The sequence below is a fragment of the Antedon mediterranea genome, chromosome 6, assembly GCF_964355755.1.
Source record: "Antedon mediterranea chromosome 6, ecAntMedi1.1, whole genome shotgun sequence".
Lineage (NCBI taxonomy): Eukaryota > Metazoa > Echinodermata > Crinoidea > Comatulida > Antedonidae > Antedon > Antedon mediterranea.
The window spans coordinates 23,838,720-23,856,573 of NC_092675.1; the positions used below are offsets into that span (position 1 = coordinate 23,838,720).

The 17,854-nt window shown below is 32.0% G+C and overlaps 3 protein-coding genes across 3 annotated transcripts in view; 1 reads left to right on the forward strand and 2 right to left on the reverse strand.

Moving 5' to 3' along the window:
* LOC140051199 (von Willebrand factor A domain-containing protein 7-like) overlaps positions 1-5,095 on the reverse strand; it is a 32,998-nt gene extending 27,903 nt beyond the window's left edge. Inside the window, exon 1 of the mRNA XM_072096335.1 lies at positions 5,063-5,095. The gene's annotated coding sequence lies outside the window, so the exon portion shown is untranslated. The remainder of the gene's footprint in view (positions 1-5,062) is intronic.
* LOC140051200 (DEP domain-containing mTOR-interacting protein-like) lies at positions 895-12,644 on the forward strand. Its single transcript, XM_072096336.1, has 9 exons — positions 895-1,028; positions 3,881-3,994; positions 4,495-4,679; positions 6,277-6,397; positions 7,149-7,218; positions 7,649-7,763; positions 8,856-9,050; positions 9,389-9,609; positions 10,454-12,644. Exons 2-9 carry the CDS (start codon positions 3,900-3,902, stop codon positions 10,700-10,702), a joined length of 1,251 nt encoding a protein of 416 aa, XP_071952437.1. The 5' UTR covers positions 895-1,028; positions 3,881-3,899; the 3' UTR covers positions 10,703-12,644.
* A 1,175-nt stretch (positions 12,645-13,819) lies between these two features.
* On the reverse strand, positions 13,820-17,770 carry LOC140051058 (small ribosomal subunit protein uS10). The gene is made up of 4 exons (XM_072096135.1): positions 17,658-17,770; positions 15,507-15,606; positions 14,948-15,147; positions 13,820-13,993 (listed from the first exon to the last, which is right to left on the reverse strand). Exons 1-4 carry the CDS (start codon positions 17,658-17,660, stop codon positions 13,937-13,939), a joined length of 360 nt encoding a protein of 119 aa, XP_071952236.1. The 5' UTR covers positions 17,661-17,770; the 3' UTR covers positions 13,820-13,936.
* Between the last annotated feature and the right edge of the window lie 84 nt (positions 17,771-17,854).

The following is a 17,854-nucleotide window of genomic DNA, read 5'->3' on the forward strand; positions in this document are numbered from 1 at the left end:
TCATTCGTTTTGTTACGGAAAGCAACTGTATTTAAGTGTATAATACATTGTTATTTACTTGTGCATTGAGTAGACCTACTTGTTAAACTGCATTTAAGGAAAAATGAATTATTAAAGGTCTGTTCATACAGGCCTACGCACGATAAACAAACTAAATAAATGCAATATAGTTTTTTCTATCTGAGAAAGAATTACAAAAAGTTTTCATCCTAGAACTGTGGGTAACCAATTTATACCATCTTCGAAAAAAATAATATTAATGATGTTATGATCAATTTAAAAAAAAGCTTCACTCTCCATACTGATACATGGCATCATTTATTTGGGTTAAACAAATTATTTTCATTGAAGACCATGATTATGAATGGTATTTGTAAAGTTCTGGGATGAAAACATTACTAATTTCTTTTGTTTTCTGTAGAAAAAAATGTATATTCATCGTTTGTTATATTAAATAGTATAAAAACAGGCCTTAAGAGATTGAAATTACACCTTATATCATGTTTAAAATGTTTGCCGTACACTGCTGCGTTATGCGAGTTTCATTAAATAAATGTGTATCAAATTAAATATGCTTTTGTGTATTTGTGCTTTATTATGGATGTATTTAGTGTATAACCCAAAGGTGAAGAGATAATGACAAGATCGTGGACATTAGATATATCATTGTATTTTTATAAAGAAATACATTTAAGCATGTTACATACATCATCCCAGGTGACAGCTTGGAGGACCAAGAATATGCAGGGAAGAACCAAACGAAAAGGACACACCAATTTAAAAGGAGATTGTAAAATCAGTAAAACACATAAAAATGCATAAAATTTCAGTTTATGGCCCACTATGCGCCGCATATATATCTTGTTATGTTTAAATCGCGCCCTCACTTGTTGGGGCGGCCGCGCGCCGGAGAGAACCGAGTGGTATCGTGGTTGTTGTGTCGTATGTTGTTGTTTTTGTCGGCATCATCATCCTTTTAATCATCAATCAAGCACAAACAGTACATCAGAAAATTAAATAATTGTAATGTAAGTACCGATTCAAACAATACAATTCTCAGATGATGGTAGTTAGACCGATTCGAACTCTTGGCTAGGTCCTAGGACTACTATGCTAGGCCTACCTTTTAATTAGGAAGCAGTCTACTACTAGGCCTAGGCTAGGCCTAGGTCTCGCTAGGAGTAGGAGGGTTTCCGGCCCAGCCAGGCTAGTAGCTAGGGCTATGTCTGCTAGGTAGGCCTCCTAACTAGATAGAGGAAGAGTCATACATCAAAAAATGCATTTTTTATAATTAGTTTTGACATTTAATTTAGGCCTAGGCTTAGCCTAGGACCGGATCAACCCGAGTTTTCGGCATGTATTGAATATAGGACTATTCCATTATTATTTATAGGGGTGTTAGTCAATATGTTGGGTTGGGTGTGCCAGGCTTGTTGAGGCTTCTATTGTTCGTGTCATTGTGCCAATTGTTTTTGTATTTCACTGTGTTTGATAAAAACAAACAAAAAACTGCTGCTGTAGTTAGTCTATGTGTCTGTAAATTATATCGTATTTTACACTATATAGCCTATAGGCCCTAACATGTTTTTTTACCGTCAACCGTTAAATCATATCATGTTTTATTTTACATTTCATGTATTATTATTATATGTTTTTTTTTCTCAACAGCCGAATCAAGTTATATAGCCTCTTACAAATAACAAGAAAAAATACATTCAAACGTTATTCACAATAAGGAATACCATACAGAATAAAACAAATACAATGCCAATAATCTTAATTCAATAACTGATAACAATAACAAACTCCATTATAACATTTCTTTTTCTACTTGTCTAAACATCTTGTTTCTGTCATGTTCTTATTTTCCCTACAATGTTCATTGTATCTGAACTTGATCTGGGATTCTCTGTAAACGTTTCTTTTTTTAAAATAAACAACAACATTTTTATAAATCTATGCCTATATTACATAGATGTTTTCAATCTTCAAAGTACGCCTTCTATTAAAATCTGTTTATCAACTACATTTAGATTGATTTCAATATAAAATATTTAAGTAATTGATATTTACAATCGATCGGAAATCTTTAAAAAACCAATCTATTAAAATTAGACCTACAGTACCATCTATGCTTGATCATTAAATAATTAATATGGATGTTACAATCATCAAAATATGCCTTATATTAAAATGACCATCAAATAAAGTGGAAGGTTTATTCCAGAGTACAGGACCTGGATGTGGTATATGGACACTTAACAGTAAACCACAGTAAGAATGTTGTTGATCCAATAACAGGAGTTTTAAATTAATTAATTAAACAGATTAAGTAAGTTAAAATAGTATATGTTCCTTGTGCCTTATTAAATAATGTTAAAGTTCTTGTGCCTTATATTTGAATAAAGTTTGAAGAATGTATCTTTCGATCTATCGATTTTTTTCTTGTTGTTTGTAGAGGCTATTTGATTCAAATGTTGAGAAAAAAACAAACATGGATGTATTTATATAAATTAAAACATAAATTGGATATTTTATATAAATTAAAACATAAATTAAATAAGATTAAAATATATATAAATCTTTTTCTTGATCTTTTCTTGTTATTTAGAGGCTACTTGATTTAACTGTTCAGTAAAAAAACATGTTAGGGCCTATAGGCTACTGTATATAGTGTAAAATACGATATTATTTACAGACACATAATAAAAGCTATAGGCTAACTACAGCAGCAGTTTTTTGTTTGTTTTTATCAAACACAGTAAAATACAAAACAATTGGCACAATGACACAAACAATAGAAGCCTCAACAAGCCTGGCACACCTAATTAAATATGATGGATTTACCTGAAAGTAATGCACTTGTCAATTGTATGACCCACTATAGGACCCCCAGGAGAGGTGCGTCATTTACAAATAATTACTGACGCAGGGGTGCGTCAAAAAACCTAGATGGTACATCACATCAATGAACAAGGTGTGTCAATGTCCGTCACTTTACCACCCACCATATCATAAACAACATGGTCACACTCACAGTGCGTCAAAATGGGTGCGTCATGGTCACCTAAAGGTAAGTCACATTTTTGGACGCACGGGTGCGTCATGGTATTCAATGGTATGACGCACATCAAACAAATGACGCACCTCTCCCGGGGGTCGTATAGTGGGTCATACAAATGACAAGTGCATAAAACAAATACTTATTAATAATAATTAAATTTAATACCAACATGTAATAATTGTATTAACGCCGTGGATAAAAATACGGTACTGTATCCTAACTTCCGTTTGCTATTACATCATATCAGCCAATGGGGTGCTAAAGTATATATGACTATGGCGTGTGGGACATAATCGTATATGTAAGGACTTTGAATTTGTTTTATAGCGAAAACAGTGATCAACCGCTTAACATTTTTAGCATCGAAAGTTAGGATATGTTACCGTATCTTTAGCCACGACGTTGTAATATTAATATATTGTTATTAATATATGCGGACTTTTTAAAGAATAATGGACCAACTCAAATTTATTTATTGTATTTGTTCCGAGGACACAACAAGCAATGAATCTTGGACAATTTGCTTCGGGTCGATTCAACCACTTCAATTCACCAGCTGATAACCTGATGGTTGTAAATTATCAAAAAGTACATAAATCATTGAAATAGAAAAAAAAAAATTAAAAGATCCTGCTGTGTCAGTCTGTAAAATTGAATTTCTTTTGGAACTTGGTCATCGGTTTTTGTGTCATTTGCTTCCAAAGTGTCTAACCTTCATGATTCCTATGCCAGCTGGAATTTGAATGATTTTCATTTCAGTTCCATGTATTATATCAATCGCACATAACATAACAATTGGAAATTTTTATCTTGCAGGAACTAAATGTGAATATTCATGGGTGATGCCAAGGGCCTAGGCCTGCCTCAGGGTACGGCCACAAAAAGGCAGAAAGCTCATGGTTATGTCTTAGTTGTTGGTCAATATCTCAGGTAATGTACTTTAAGACATCTCACCATTCTTGGGGGAAATGTCTCTTCCCCCCTTTTCAGGTAAACAATCTTGTTCATAGAAATACAGTAGAAACTAGCCTATTATTTATTGGTGTAAAGTAGTTGATTACAAGCCAGTAAATGAACAGCTGAGTATAATTTCCTATACCACTATATTTCGAAGAGGATGGGTTCTACAAGGTAAATTCGGTTCGATTCACTGCTCAGCCATGCAATTGCAACCAAGCCATCATACTTCCAGTTTCAGTGGAGGGCATCCCAAGCATATTCAAATAACCACCCAGTAATTTCAAAGTTATCTTGAAATTTTACATGTGGTGAGGCAAACCAGGCTTGACACACTGGTAGATAGCCACAGATGGTAGTAAAAAACAACATACTGTAGGCCAGCACATCATTAAAGGGCTAAAAGGGTTTCATTATGTAAGCATTTTCAATCTTCATTTTAATAATAATAATAAGTTTTTTTCCCCCCACAGGGACTTGCTTCATGCACAAACTCCAGCATTAGTCAAAGACAGACGATACCATTTAAGAATTTTTAACAAATGTTTTGTTGGAAGAGAAGTTGTTGATTGGTTAATGTTCAATGAAGGTTTAGTTGACAGGTCAAAGGTTATTGAAATGATGACTTTGCTTCAGAAGAACAATGTTTTCCATCATGGTATTTTGAGCATTATTATGTTTCTTGTTAAATTTTCTGCTAAAGTACTACTGTATAAATATATAAATTGAAGGCCATCTCACATAGTTAATAATTATAAAACTTTTTTTAAACTTTCACAATAGAAGGCATTGTCTCATATGAAACCACAAAATATCATATTCACCACATTTTTGGAATACACAACACAATTCTCACGAAATGTAGTGTTAAATTACTTAAATATTTCTAAATAATCAGCTTTTATTTAATAATAATTATCTCTTCTTAATTAGAAAATTATATAAATTTGCATCTTAATCTTTATGAATCATATTCATGTACAGTATCTATAAGGAAATACTTTATTTAGAATGTTTGGGAATTCCCCCTTTTTTACATACCTTAAAATGAAAGAGGATACTTTAGTTCTTTCCACAGGCAAACTTTCAATTTCACAAAAACCAGCACATAATGAGAAAACTTGAAATCCTAAGTCTTAAGACTTGTTTACACTATCAAAGTTTATAAGACAAAAATAATGATGTGCCCATATATATGGACATGATGATATCATACCACTATCTTGTTTGGGCATATCACTACCATATTTGGGCACATCACACTTTTTTTGTCAAACTAGTTTTATAGTGAAGACAGAGCTTTAAACAGAGGTTGTACGGCTGCATAACTTTGTTGTTATACGAATGGGAAATCTTTATGTTGAAAAGAAGAAGTTGTCCTGATAAATCCAAGCTTGTTCCTTACTTAATGTGCTGTTTTACTAAATGCTCTTCAGAAAAACAATACAGTACTGTTTAAAGTCCTCAATGGAATATGAAAATTGATTTAAATGCAGCTAGATTTTCAAGACATATACCTTTTCAATTACTTCCGTCTCATGAAACTAGATTGAAGTGAGTCAATCAACATGACAAAAACAACAAACTTGTCATATATATAAATTATAAAGATGTATTGTCCCCAAAAACATGAAAAATTAAGATTAATTAGATCAGAATTTGAATATGTTATTTTGTAGTTTAATAAAGTTAATCACTTCCATAGAAAAAAAAAAGAAAAAAATATGATGTTTTCACTTATAAAATGACAAAATAAATGGTTAAATTCAACCAAAAATCCATTGGCTGGCAGCCAATTTGACCATTTTTTGCTTTAAATTACATTTTTCCAGGTAAATTCCTTTTTTCTTCCGATCTACTTTTTGGTCAAAGTGTATATATATATTGAATATAACTATTGTGTTATGGAATGGCATATTAAAAAAAAATTGTTTTAAGAATAATTTTTTCAGGGGGACAATACATCTTTAATTGAAAGCGCCATAATAGTTTTATCTTAAATTATCCATTGGCTGGCAGCCAATTTGACCATTTTTTGCTTTAAATTACATTTTTCCAGGTAAATTCCTTTTTTCTTCCGATCTACTTTTTGGTCAAAGTGTATATATATATTGAATATAACTATTGTGTTATGGAATGGCATATTAAAAAAAAATTGTTTTAAGAATAATTTTTTCAGGGGGACAATACATCTTTAATTGAAAGCGCCATAATAGTTTTATCTTAAATTATCAAATTTTGTTTGCACATTTCAGTTACAGATGATCACAGTTTTAAAGATGATTATTTATTTTACCGTTTCCGACTTGATGATAACACGTTTGTTATGAAGAGAGAAAACGAACCGTTCATCAAGGGATGGCACTTGTTTACAAAGTAATTATAATTTTACAAATATCACATTAAACCCTTCCCCTCAATGTTCCCACCCCTCCCCTCAATGTTTGTACCCCTCACCCCCAATTTTATCCAAACACCCCCATCCTTCAATTTTAAGAGCTAAATTTAAATTATTAGATATGTTTGATATCTGTTTTTGACAGAATATTAATTTATAGTACTGAATATAGTATATATATAGTATATATGGAACGAATAAAGATTTGATTTGAATCTGGAACATTGAAAATATGAATATAATTATTGATGATGATAATAATAATAATTCAAAAAAAAAAAAGCTTACATAATGATTTCACTTATAAAAAGATAAATTTACTGGTAAATGTGACCAAAAATCTTTATAGCTGACAGATACTGGACTTTTTGTCAAATTTGTTTTCATAGTGAATAACTGTTATGTGACATTGAAATGGCATACATATTCAACAAAAATATGTTTAATAATTAGCAAAGTTGAATGGATCTTGTAAAATATTTATATTACATTTTAAATTGAAACCAGCAACACTGATATTATATGTCAATTATTTGTTAATATTTGATATCTGATTATTATTTTATTTATGGCATAGTAACCAAAATTGTTTAATAATAAAATAAATCAACAGACAACTATATTCATTTAATTAATTTTAATATGTTTATATGAGAAAAGTTACTTCTAAATTATAAATATAAATTATCTGTTTTGTTATTTCTAAAAGTTTTTAATTTGATTTTTCAGATTGTCCAAATCAGGGAATTCAATCACGTTCCTTCAAAGCAGAGTAGAAAATAGCATCTCATATGAAAAGGTAAACCTTTATATAAAGATGGAAAATTTCCACTTAATTAAATGCAATTACAGTATACCATAGTGTAGATAAATCGGTTTTTTTTTAATTACTGTTATTAAAAATAGAGGTTATACTTTCACAAGAATCATGGATATGTACTTACATGAAAATCTTGCACTCTTATTGATATATATATAACAAATTTATTTTATATATTTATCCAAAAGCAAATTACTGACAAAAATGACAATGCGGTGACAATGAAGATATAAAATAAGCAGAAAGCTAAATCAAAATGATAAAGTAAAACAGCTAGAAAAGTTAGCAGAGCTTTCGTGCAACGCTATCCCTTCATCGGTGCAAGTGATATATTTTATATATTATATATATTATAACATTTCGTGTCTGTGTCTTTGTTTTAAAATTGGATGCAACTTGTCTTTTGTAGTGTTTCTATGGGTCTGAAATGGTTGATTATCTGGTCAAGAAAGGCCAAGTGGGTTCACGTCAGGAAGCGGTCATGCTTGGAAAAGACCTTCTTGAAAGTGAAATTATTCATCATGGTAATATTAATATAATTGTTATTTTTATTTAATTTCTATCATTAATGTGTTAGCATTACAGCTATATTGATGAACTGACTACAAAATGGCTTTGTCTAAAGAAAAGTTATTGGTCAGAGGGTTAGCCCAACTTTGACATAATTGAACTTGTACTCAATGTAGAACCAGTACAATTAAAATTGATTGAAAATGCAGCTGTATTTGCATGAGCAAAAAGTTTGTTGTGTTTTTAAATAAACCTAGTATAGATACATTAAACCTAGTATAGATAAATGAAACCTAGTATAGATAAATTAAACCTAGTATAGAAAAATTAAACCAAGTATAGATAAATTAAACCTAGTATAGATAAATTAAACCTAGTATAGATAAATTAAACCTAGTATAGATAAATTAAACCTACTATAGATAAATTAAACCTGGTATAGATAAATTAAACCTAGTATAGATAAATTAAACCTGGTATAAATAAATTAAACCTGGTATAAATAAATTAAACCTGGTATAGATAAATTAAACCTGGTATAGATAAATTAAACCTAGTATAAATTAAACCTAGTATAGATAAATTTAACCTAGTATAGATAAATTAAACCTAGTATAGATAAATTAAACTTGATTTGGTTAGTTTGTTGTAGAGATATATTGTGCAGTGATAAATCAGTGGATTGTGTCAATCATGGTATCTGTGATAGCGCTAAGTCTGCCCTTTTTAACACTTTATTTTACTTGTTAAAACCATTTTAATCTTTTTGATTCGTGTAAATCTTTATTTTGATGTGTTTTATTTTGCTGTACAGTTTTTATATGTTTCTCCTAAGGGAGGTGAATAAATTTGAATTGAATAAGGAAGTAAGACAATAAACCACTATTCAAAATGTGGTATGGAACCTGCTGTGCTGGAATTGAAAAGATCCTTGTATATTAAAACGAAAAGCAAAAAATGAACATAACATTTACAGTGCGTGCATTGTTTATAGAATACTCTGACTTTGTTTCTCTCAGGTTTTTAATCTAAATTCAATGTACTTACTGTACTATTTTTTAATTAAGTGCATCTTGACAATTTTGTCTTGTTTTTTTTAATGACAGTGAGAGATGAACATCACTTCAAAGATGAGCATTTGGTGTACCAGTTTCATCCACATCTTGAGACTATCAAATTATCTGACCTGTTGAACTTTGACATAAAGCCAATACGAATTTCATCAGCCAGCTCTTCACCAACAATTAGTTATATGATGCAATCTAATAAACTGCATTCACCAAATGAAGATATTTCAATCGGTTAGTTAAACTAATAGTGTTATGGTTATAATTTATAATGATAATTAATTTTGAGGTAAATCATTATTTGTTTTGGTATATCTTTTTAAATCATCATGGCCTCTTGATAGCTTGGCGCAATAAAGATATTTGTTTGTAAATGTGTTTGGTATACATTTGGTGGATAAGCGAAGGACTATTTCATTATTTTGTTTTACTTCTAGAGAAATATCAGAAGTTTTGAAACTACCCATTGTACTCTTAAATTGTTTTTTTTTTTGTCATGTGTGTACTTTCAAATTGTTTACATATACGGTTGAACTATTTGTCTCAAATGTTGTGTATATGCATTTTTTCAGTGTCAATTCCAAGACATGCTTCATTGCCTGGTAATTTTGACGGCTTGTCATTGCGTACCCTTCGAAGTTTCAATATAGATGAGCCAGCTTCCTCGCAATCATCAAACTCTTCACCAAAAGTGTCAGGAGACACCAAAGCACCGCCGTCCGTTCTTCTGCGACAAGCCACAGTAGACGAGCTGATGTCACAAGAATCACCATATATCCGTAAAACAATGACAGTAAGTTAGATTGTTTCTAAAACTCTATCTACACTATAAAAAAATGTGGTGTGCCCAAATATAGTAGTGATACAGTATGTCCAAATATGGTAGTGATATGCTCAAATATGGTAGTGGTATGACATTATCATATCCATAGGCACATAACATTTTTTGTCACAAAAAGACACATCACATTGCAATCGCTTGTAGCAATTACGACATTTTATCATATTTCCAATCTCAATACGAAATCGTGTGTGAAAGCTCACATTAATATTGCAATTCAATTCATTGGCTATTACAATCTTTGTTAATCCTGATCACATGGAAAAAATTGATTTATAAACTCTGTTCACAAAATTTTGTAAAAAGTATTGTAAAAATATTCAACAAAACTTAACCTAGTTTGGAAAATTTTCTTTCTATTTACTGTATCTTATTTTCTATTTTTGTACAAAAATATGAGATAAGATTATAAAATGTTGAGTCCGTTCAGGGTAAGTTATGTTCCTACCCGGGTAAAATAACTAAACTTTATTTAAGGTGGACATATTATGCTCACACCAATTCCTTATTTAGATTACAATTGATTCTTTTCATTGTCAGTCAGTTTTTATATTCATTTTCATATGCTTGCATTTTGTGTTCGTTGCGTCAAAGCAAACTCTGATCAGAGCATGGCTTCTCTAAGAGTATTCTGAAACCATCTCCTGTCATCCTACTGGCTTGCTCCATAGAGCCAAACACATCTGTTATAGTCTTTTCTCATTTACATCTTGGTATTCCACTTCTTCTCTTCCCTGGAATATAAGCCTCCAACACTCTCTTCTTATACACACATTATTTTCCTTGTTCATTTCAGATTACAAGTGATTCTGTAGGGTATGGTTTTATTGTACGAGGTAGTGCTCCTTGCTACATACAAACAGTGGATCCGACCGGACCAGCAGCTGAAAAGGGTCTAAAGGTGCGTCAATATGTCTCATCCGTCAACGGCCATGATTGCCTTAAGATGTCGCATCAAGAAGTTGCAGATCTAATCCTAAAGCGGCAAAACGAGGTTACTCTCGAAATCATGACCCATTTCAGAGATGCCTCGAAAACTACATGAACAGCTACAATGAGATTGTATGCTACATTTGTATTACTGTATTCCAATATTACAAGGTAACTTCTCATACGTAGGGCAATTTCAGGTAAAATGCAGCCAAGTGGTATTACATAAATTCTTGTCACTTATTTCAAAGAGACACAATTTGTACACAAATTATGTACAAACCCAGAAAGTAGAAACAAATGCTTTTTTCTTGTTTGCTACATCAGTGACAATTCAAATTTTAAAAAAAGGAAAGATGTTCAATTGTTGTATATTCTGTTACATGCATTAGATGTATAGGATTGTTGGACCAACTGGTTATTAACAAGGGCATTGTCCATAGGACTCAACTGATTCCATTCATAATGCAATGGATCAAAGGCTGTGAAATATTTATACTTATTAATTGTGATCCAAAGAGTGCATATGTTACAGATCAAATTGTTATGAGTGTATCATATATTTTGGAATCATTATGTAAAATTGTAAGATAAATCTGTTGATGAAACATCGATATACAACACAATGATTCTAAAAGGATGATATATTCATAAATTTTGGGCAGCCCTTACAATATGGTAGATAAGAAAAAAGATTTTTAGAAAAAGGATTCTTCTACCTCTGTTTCGACAATCAGAAGAATTAATGTGAGGAGTGCCAGCAAAATGTTAGGTCGGTCATCTAATACACTATTGTCTAAAGCCTTGTCTACACTATCAAACTTTATGTGTTAAAAAAGTTTGATGTGCCTATATATGGTAGTGCTATTTTTAAACATGGTAGTGATATGACATTATCATGTCCATATATGGGTACATCACATGTTTTTGTCACATAAAGTTTGATAGTGTAGACAAGGCTTAAAATGCTGTCAACGACTCTGCGAGTCTTATCTTGTATATGCATATTAATAGATATTCGTAATTAGATTGTATAAGTAGTGCCTATGCAATAACTTCCATGTTTTAATAAAACATTTTTCAGATTTTAAAATAGAGCACAAATCTTAAGCTGGTGACTTAATTGAATAATCTCTATCTTTGATAACATGTTGAGGCTTCCAGTTTTGCTATAAACTTCTTCATACTTAAAATATATAATATAGAAAGATTATAATCATGTGTAGGAGTTTTTGTCAACCTCCTTACAATCTTGAAATTCTGTCGAAACAAGAGGTTTATTTTGTAAAGAGATAATTCAATTCATGAAACCGTAGTAAATTTGTTTTTTGGACAATTCTAGAAACTTTTTGTTGGATGCATTTGTAGCAGACCCCACAACTACTATAGATTGTAAACTGTCAAAAATCTTACAAAAATAAACACCCTTGTCTCAAAGTGTTTTTTCTTTCCAAAAGGTGTCGGATTAGAAGTATTTTAAAGAATAGAAATTAATGCGAGGCCTTCAAAATAAAAGTCTGGTTTTGGGAGTTTTCAGTGTGTACTGAAAATTTATTCAAAGGTAACTTTATTTTAATGTTGATTCTTTAGGATGTATTTGTTCATAGTATTTTACTGTATTTGGTTTTGGGATACTAGTATTTGTGTTTCTGTGCATAATAATCATATAAACAAAAAAAATATTTATTTTCATTTGGATGCCAATTCTATATAACTTTATATTTAGTGTGTGATATAAGCTGATTATTTTATCGACTAAATGAATGGTTTATAATTAATTATTCCAACATAGGAAAACGAATATTGTTTAATTTTAGAATAGATTTTAACTACTCTAACAATAATAATATTGTATATTATTTTATGGTTGAAAATATACCTACAATTTATTTACGAAGGCCAGTTCGTTTATATTCCGCAGTATATTTTATAATTACGGTTTTACTTTCAGCATAATTCTAAGAATTTTAGAACAGTATAAATAAACCTAATAAGGGTATTTTTTATTAAAGACAAAGGCTAACAGCCTAATGGTTCAGAAAATAATAAAAATTATGTCAATATTTTTTTTATCTGAAGTTCATTATTTGGTTCAAAGTGTACTTTTATTGTAATTGATTGCATGTTCAGTTAAAACACATGAAACACTACGGTTGGCATCTTCAATTTTTCACTACACATTTAGTAGAAATTACAGGATGAGAAAGAGCCCTTTATGATACATTTCTAGAGCCAGAACCTGAATTTAATTTGGGGAGGCAAGCATAATATACTGTTCTTTTTATTTGTAGGCTACACACATATAGGTATAATAGATTTGTATTTATAATGCGCTTTATATAACAACCATGTCAAAGGTCAATCAACTAGATACTTTTCTCTTGTATTGTGTGAAGCTGCCACCGAAGAAGACTGCTTTCTCATCCGTTCACAATGACACTAACTGGCAGTAATCTGGGGTAAACTCCTACTCTTCTGAAAAATGCATGACTTTTGACTATTTGTTTTGCAATGTGGAACCAGCATTCTGTACGAAGAATTCGTGTCTTTCTACACCACACCATTTTTTTGCTGCCAAGTGTAGTGCATATCAATGCATCGGTATTTGCACTAAAATACAGTGTATCTGGTTATATGCCAAAATTAGTTTGTTTATTGTCGCATGCAACTCAACTCTACAGCTCACTATGTCGGTCGGTAAACACTAACTTGAGCACGCGACTGCAGCCATGTATATGGCCTTGTTGATATTCTTCCCAGGAAATATACTCTCCCAGATGATTCTTTCATTTTTACTAACATGGTTACCTTGTATAACCAATCTTTATAAATTACAAACATTGCCTGTGAGAACTTTGTTCCTGTTGAAATTACAAATTTAGGGTTTCATAAATATTGTAAATTGAATTTTCAACAGGTTTGGTTGATAGAAGCTAGACGCATACATTTATTCAACAATAGGCTTAAATACATTTACAGATTGTCAGTTCAGTGAATCAAACTAATCCGAATCTGTTTATTGTAAACAAATAATTACACACTAAAGTGTCTTTCACACTTGTTCCAGTTCAGATGACGCGTACAGCATTAGAGACTTTTGATTTCATGACGCACTATATGGCTATGCGCATATCGAGAAAAAGGTCATGGGCCGTCATAAAAATGAACATTGAGATGCAATTTTATTTGCTGGAGCCATTTCACTTCAATTAAGAAAACACTACAAACTATGTTTCAAGTTACAGTATCTTTATTTGCTTTATCACACATGTGCTCTTTTTTAAAACCTGGTAATTTGATCTATTATCAGCCTGGTCTACACATGATAGGTTTAGACTTTTAAGACTGTTTATGCATCAGCAATGGTGACTTCAACTTCAACGCCTGGTTCAATGCTGATTGATGTCTATAAAATAAGGTTAAGGGGTACAGAACAAAAATTAATACACTTTTGGCAAGGTATATAATTATATACAAACTGCACAAAGACAAAGAATATGCAAAAAAAAAAGAAGATATTTATGTTCAGATAATCTAATTTGCGGTTGTCTTCTTAACTACTCTACTGCCAGGGAGTCTGATAAAGAGGCCTTGGAGAGTGCCTTATCAATTGGAGAGGAACTACTACTATCGGATGACGAAAAAGCTATTCTTCCAAGATGACAAATGCTCGAAACGTGGTAGAAATACAAACACGTTATTTAAACAAGTTCTAGATAATGTTGGAATGGTCAGACAAGCCTTCATTAACTCGAAGGCCCGCTAATTTTGAATCGGCATTTATTTATCATATGCCATCTAGAACACTCTGTCAGAGTTATAGATTAAATTTTTATATTATATTAAAACATTAATAGTGGCTTCAACATTTCCTTTTAAACATATTTCACCTCATGAAATTATTTATACCATTGCATGCATAAACATTCATTATTAGTATAACATTGTAATAGAATTACTCTTATCAAATTATTTAGAACCTGAAACCACAAGGGTTAACTTCAATGTATACAACAGTAAAACACCTTATTATGAGGCACCTTCATGACCTCAATAGAGAAGACACCTTAATGACCTCAATAGGGGAGACACCTTAATGACCTCAATAGGGGAGACACCTTCATGAACTCAATAGGGGAGACACCTTCATGACCTCAAAAGGGGAGTCTTAAAACCTTATATTTCCCCTTATTCGTTTGACACAAAAATACCCACTTATTATAGGGGTGTCCTAAAGGACTATCAACTGATAGTCAACACAATATTTAAACACATTTGCACCCATTATAATTTTAAACTATTTTACGATTGTAGAACAAAGCAATTTACTGATGCTTTTGAATTATAAATAAAAGGATACAATCTGCTTAACAATCTCCGAGGGGCTGTGAAGATCAATTAGACGCTTGTGAATTCGCATTTGGAATCGATCCCAAGTTTTGGAACCTTCACCACATGGAGTTTTACGGGTGGTAATTCGAAGAATCTTGGTTGGCATGCGGATTGGTCCTTTCACTTGCAGATTTTTATCTTGTGCTCCACGTTTCAACTCAGCACAAACTAAAAAAATAAATGTTTGGTTATAAATATTAGTTTACTATTAATAATTATCCTCAAAAAGTGTTTTTATAGTAAAACTTGTCATCTCTCCTACTTTAGAAATATTTGAGAAAAAGGTCTGGTTTAAAAATACATATAGTTAAGGTTAATAAATGAAGTAATTTTTCTGTAAATTATTGGCCAATCTTCTGGTTGTTAAGCTATGTCTACACTATCAAACCAGTTTGACAAAAAAGTGTGATGTGCCCAAATATGGTATTGATATGATGTCATCGCACCCATATATGGGCACATCACATTTGTTTGTCACATAAATGTGATAGTGTAGACAGAACTTAAGAGAGCTATTAACACACTACCTTTTTCTAAATTTTTGACATTGCGACTTGTCAATGTTATTCTTATTCGGTGCACAGTCACATCCTCGGCAGGTCCTTTTCCAGAGTCTTTGTAGTGAGCCTGAGAATATTCAGAACATTTCATTAAATTGTTTATTTAATAAAATTTAAAAAAATTAAAAAGCACTTAAAATCCATCAAAAAAAACACCATGCATAGGCATTTGTCGCAGCTGTTTTCCGAGGTGCCTATGCTTAACTAGTGAAAAACATTTTTCAAATTTTTTTCAATCATAATTATGTAGGCCTAGGTTAATCTTTTAAGAACATTTTAGTTTTTACATTTTTTTTTTCTCATACGACCCTCCATTCAGAAAGTATGATTTTTAAATTAACACAGTGTCCTGAAATCCCCTGAAAACACTGTTATTTTTGCTGAGCTGGCCGCGACTGTCATCTCTGCAAGATGGCTTCCGTAGTATGAAAATTGTCTATTAAAAAATTATGAGGAAATAAATTTTTTTTTAAATAATGAATCTGATTCTGGGATTTTAGAAGCACCATACGCCACAGATAGTTCAGCAGTATAACGTTCATTTCTCAAACAATCATTGTTTCATCATCGATCAGAAGTGCGTCCACAATACACATACACTTTATTTTCAGAGAGACTATGGGGTAGTACTACTAGGGATTCTTACCTTACCTTTAGTGATTAAAAGAGGCTGTGAGCTTAATGCTCGTAATAGTTGCCTCCTCTCCTTTTGTTTATGTGAATGTCGAGGTTTTTTTTTTTATGATGTCATCGCACCCATATATGGGCACATCACATTTGTTTGTCACATAAATGTGATAGTGTAGACAGAACTTAATAAAGATGCAAATTATAGCTTGCACTAATAGTGCCACACACCACACCACCGAGAGTCTGAGTGTTATAGGGATTTACTGTAGCCTAGATAGTCGAGTCGTTGCGCGAGCGAGAGAGCGATAGATGTCCTGTGTCCTGAAATCCCCTGAAAACACTGTTATTTTTGCTGAGCTGGCCGCGACTGTCATCTCTGCAAGATGGCTTCCGTAGTATGAAAATTGTCTATTAAAAAATTATGAGGAAATAAATTTTTTTTTAAATAATGAATCTGATTCTGGGATTTTAGAAGCACCATACGCCACAGATAGTTCAGCAGTATAACGTTCATTTCTCAAACAATCATTGTTTCATCATCGATCAGAAGTGCGTCCACAATACACATACACTTTATTTTCAGAGAGACTATGGGGTAGTACTACTAGGGATTCTTACCTTACCTTTAGTGATTAAAAGAGGCTGTGAGCTTAATGCTCGTAATAGTTGCCTCCTCTCCTTTTGTTTATGTGAATGTCGAGGTTTTTTTTTTTATGATGTCATCGCACCCATATATGGGCACATCACATTTGTTTGTCACATAAATGTGATAGTGTAGACAGAACTTAATAAAGATGCAAATTATAGCTTGCACTAATAGTGCCACACACCACACCACCGAGAGTCTGAGTGTTATAGGGATTTACTGTAGCCTAGATAGTCGAGTCGTTGCGCGAGCGAGAGAGCGATAGATGAAACTTGGCCTATACCATACATGAATTAATAATTAAAATACGACTACGCCACGCGTTAAAATAATTATAATGATATTAATAAGAATCAGTATCTATCTAAGAATCGTAATGCTGTTTTTAACGTTGCGACCCCGAATTCCCGAACAGTTTTTTCACATCCACGCGGTGGCTGCCGTCAACAAATCAACTTGTGATTGCATGTTATAATATGTACAGTATATTAAATGCGTATGAAAAATCATAAAACTAGTCATGTAATTATATAATTCATAATGATATGAAGTTTATATATGAATGAAGCAACCACTTTTTAATTACAAAATAAATAGGCCCAAAAGTGGGCCGAATCGTCCCACCAAAAATGGGCCGAATAGTCCCGGGCCGAATCGTCCCTGAATCTGCTACTACTACTAGCCTAGGCCTAGGCCCCTAGCTCCATGTGTGTGCGATGACTGGGTGGGCCTAACCTAGCTAACAAAAATGAATCATAAATGTACTATTATTTCAAGATACCTACAGAATATATACATACACAATAACATCATGAATTGTATTACAACTCTATCATACTAACCATGGTTTTAGTTGCTGACCGACTTAAACAAATTCAATTTTGAACAGCGGTGAGCCAGCGACTTTTCTGTTCCAAACATGCAGCAGCAGAGAAAGGACCAAATCTAGGGCATAGGCCAGCTCAAAAATTCGCTAATATTGATTTTGTTTCAAACATTTAAAAATGTTTAATTGATTTAATTTGCTCTATTAAAAAAT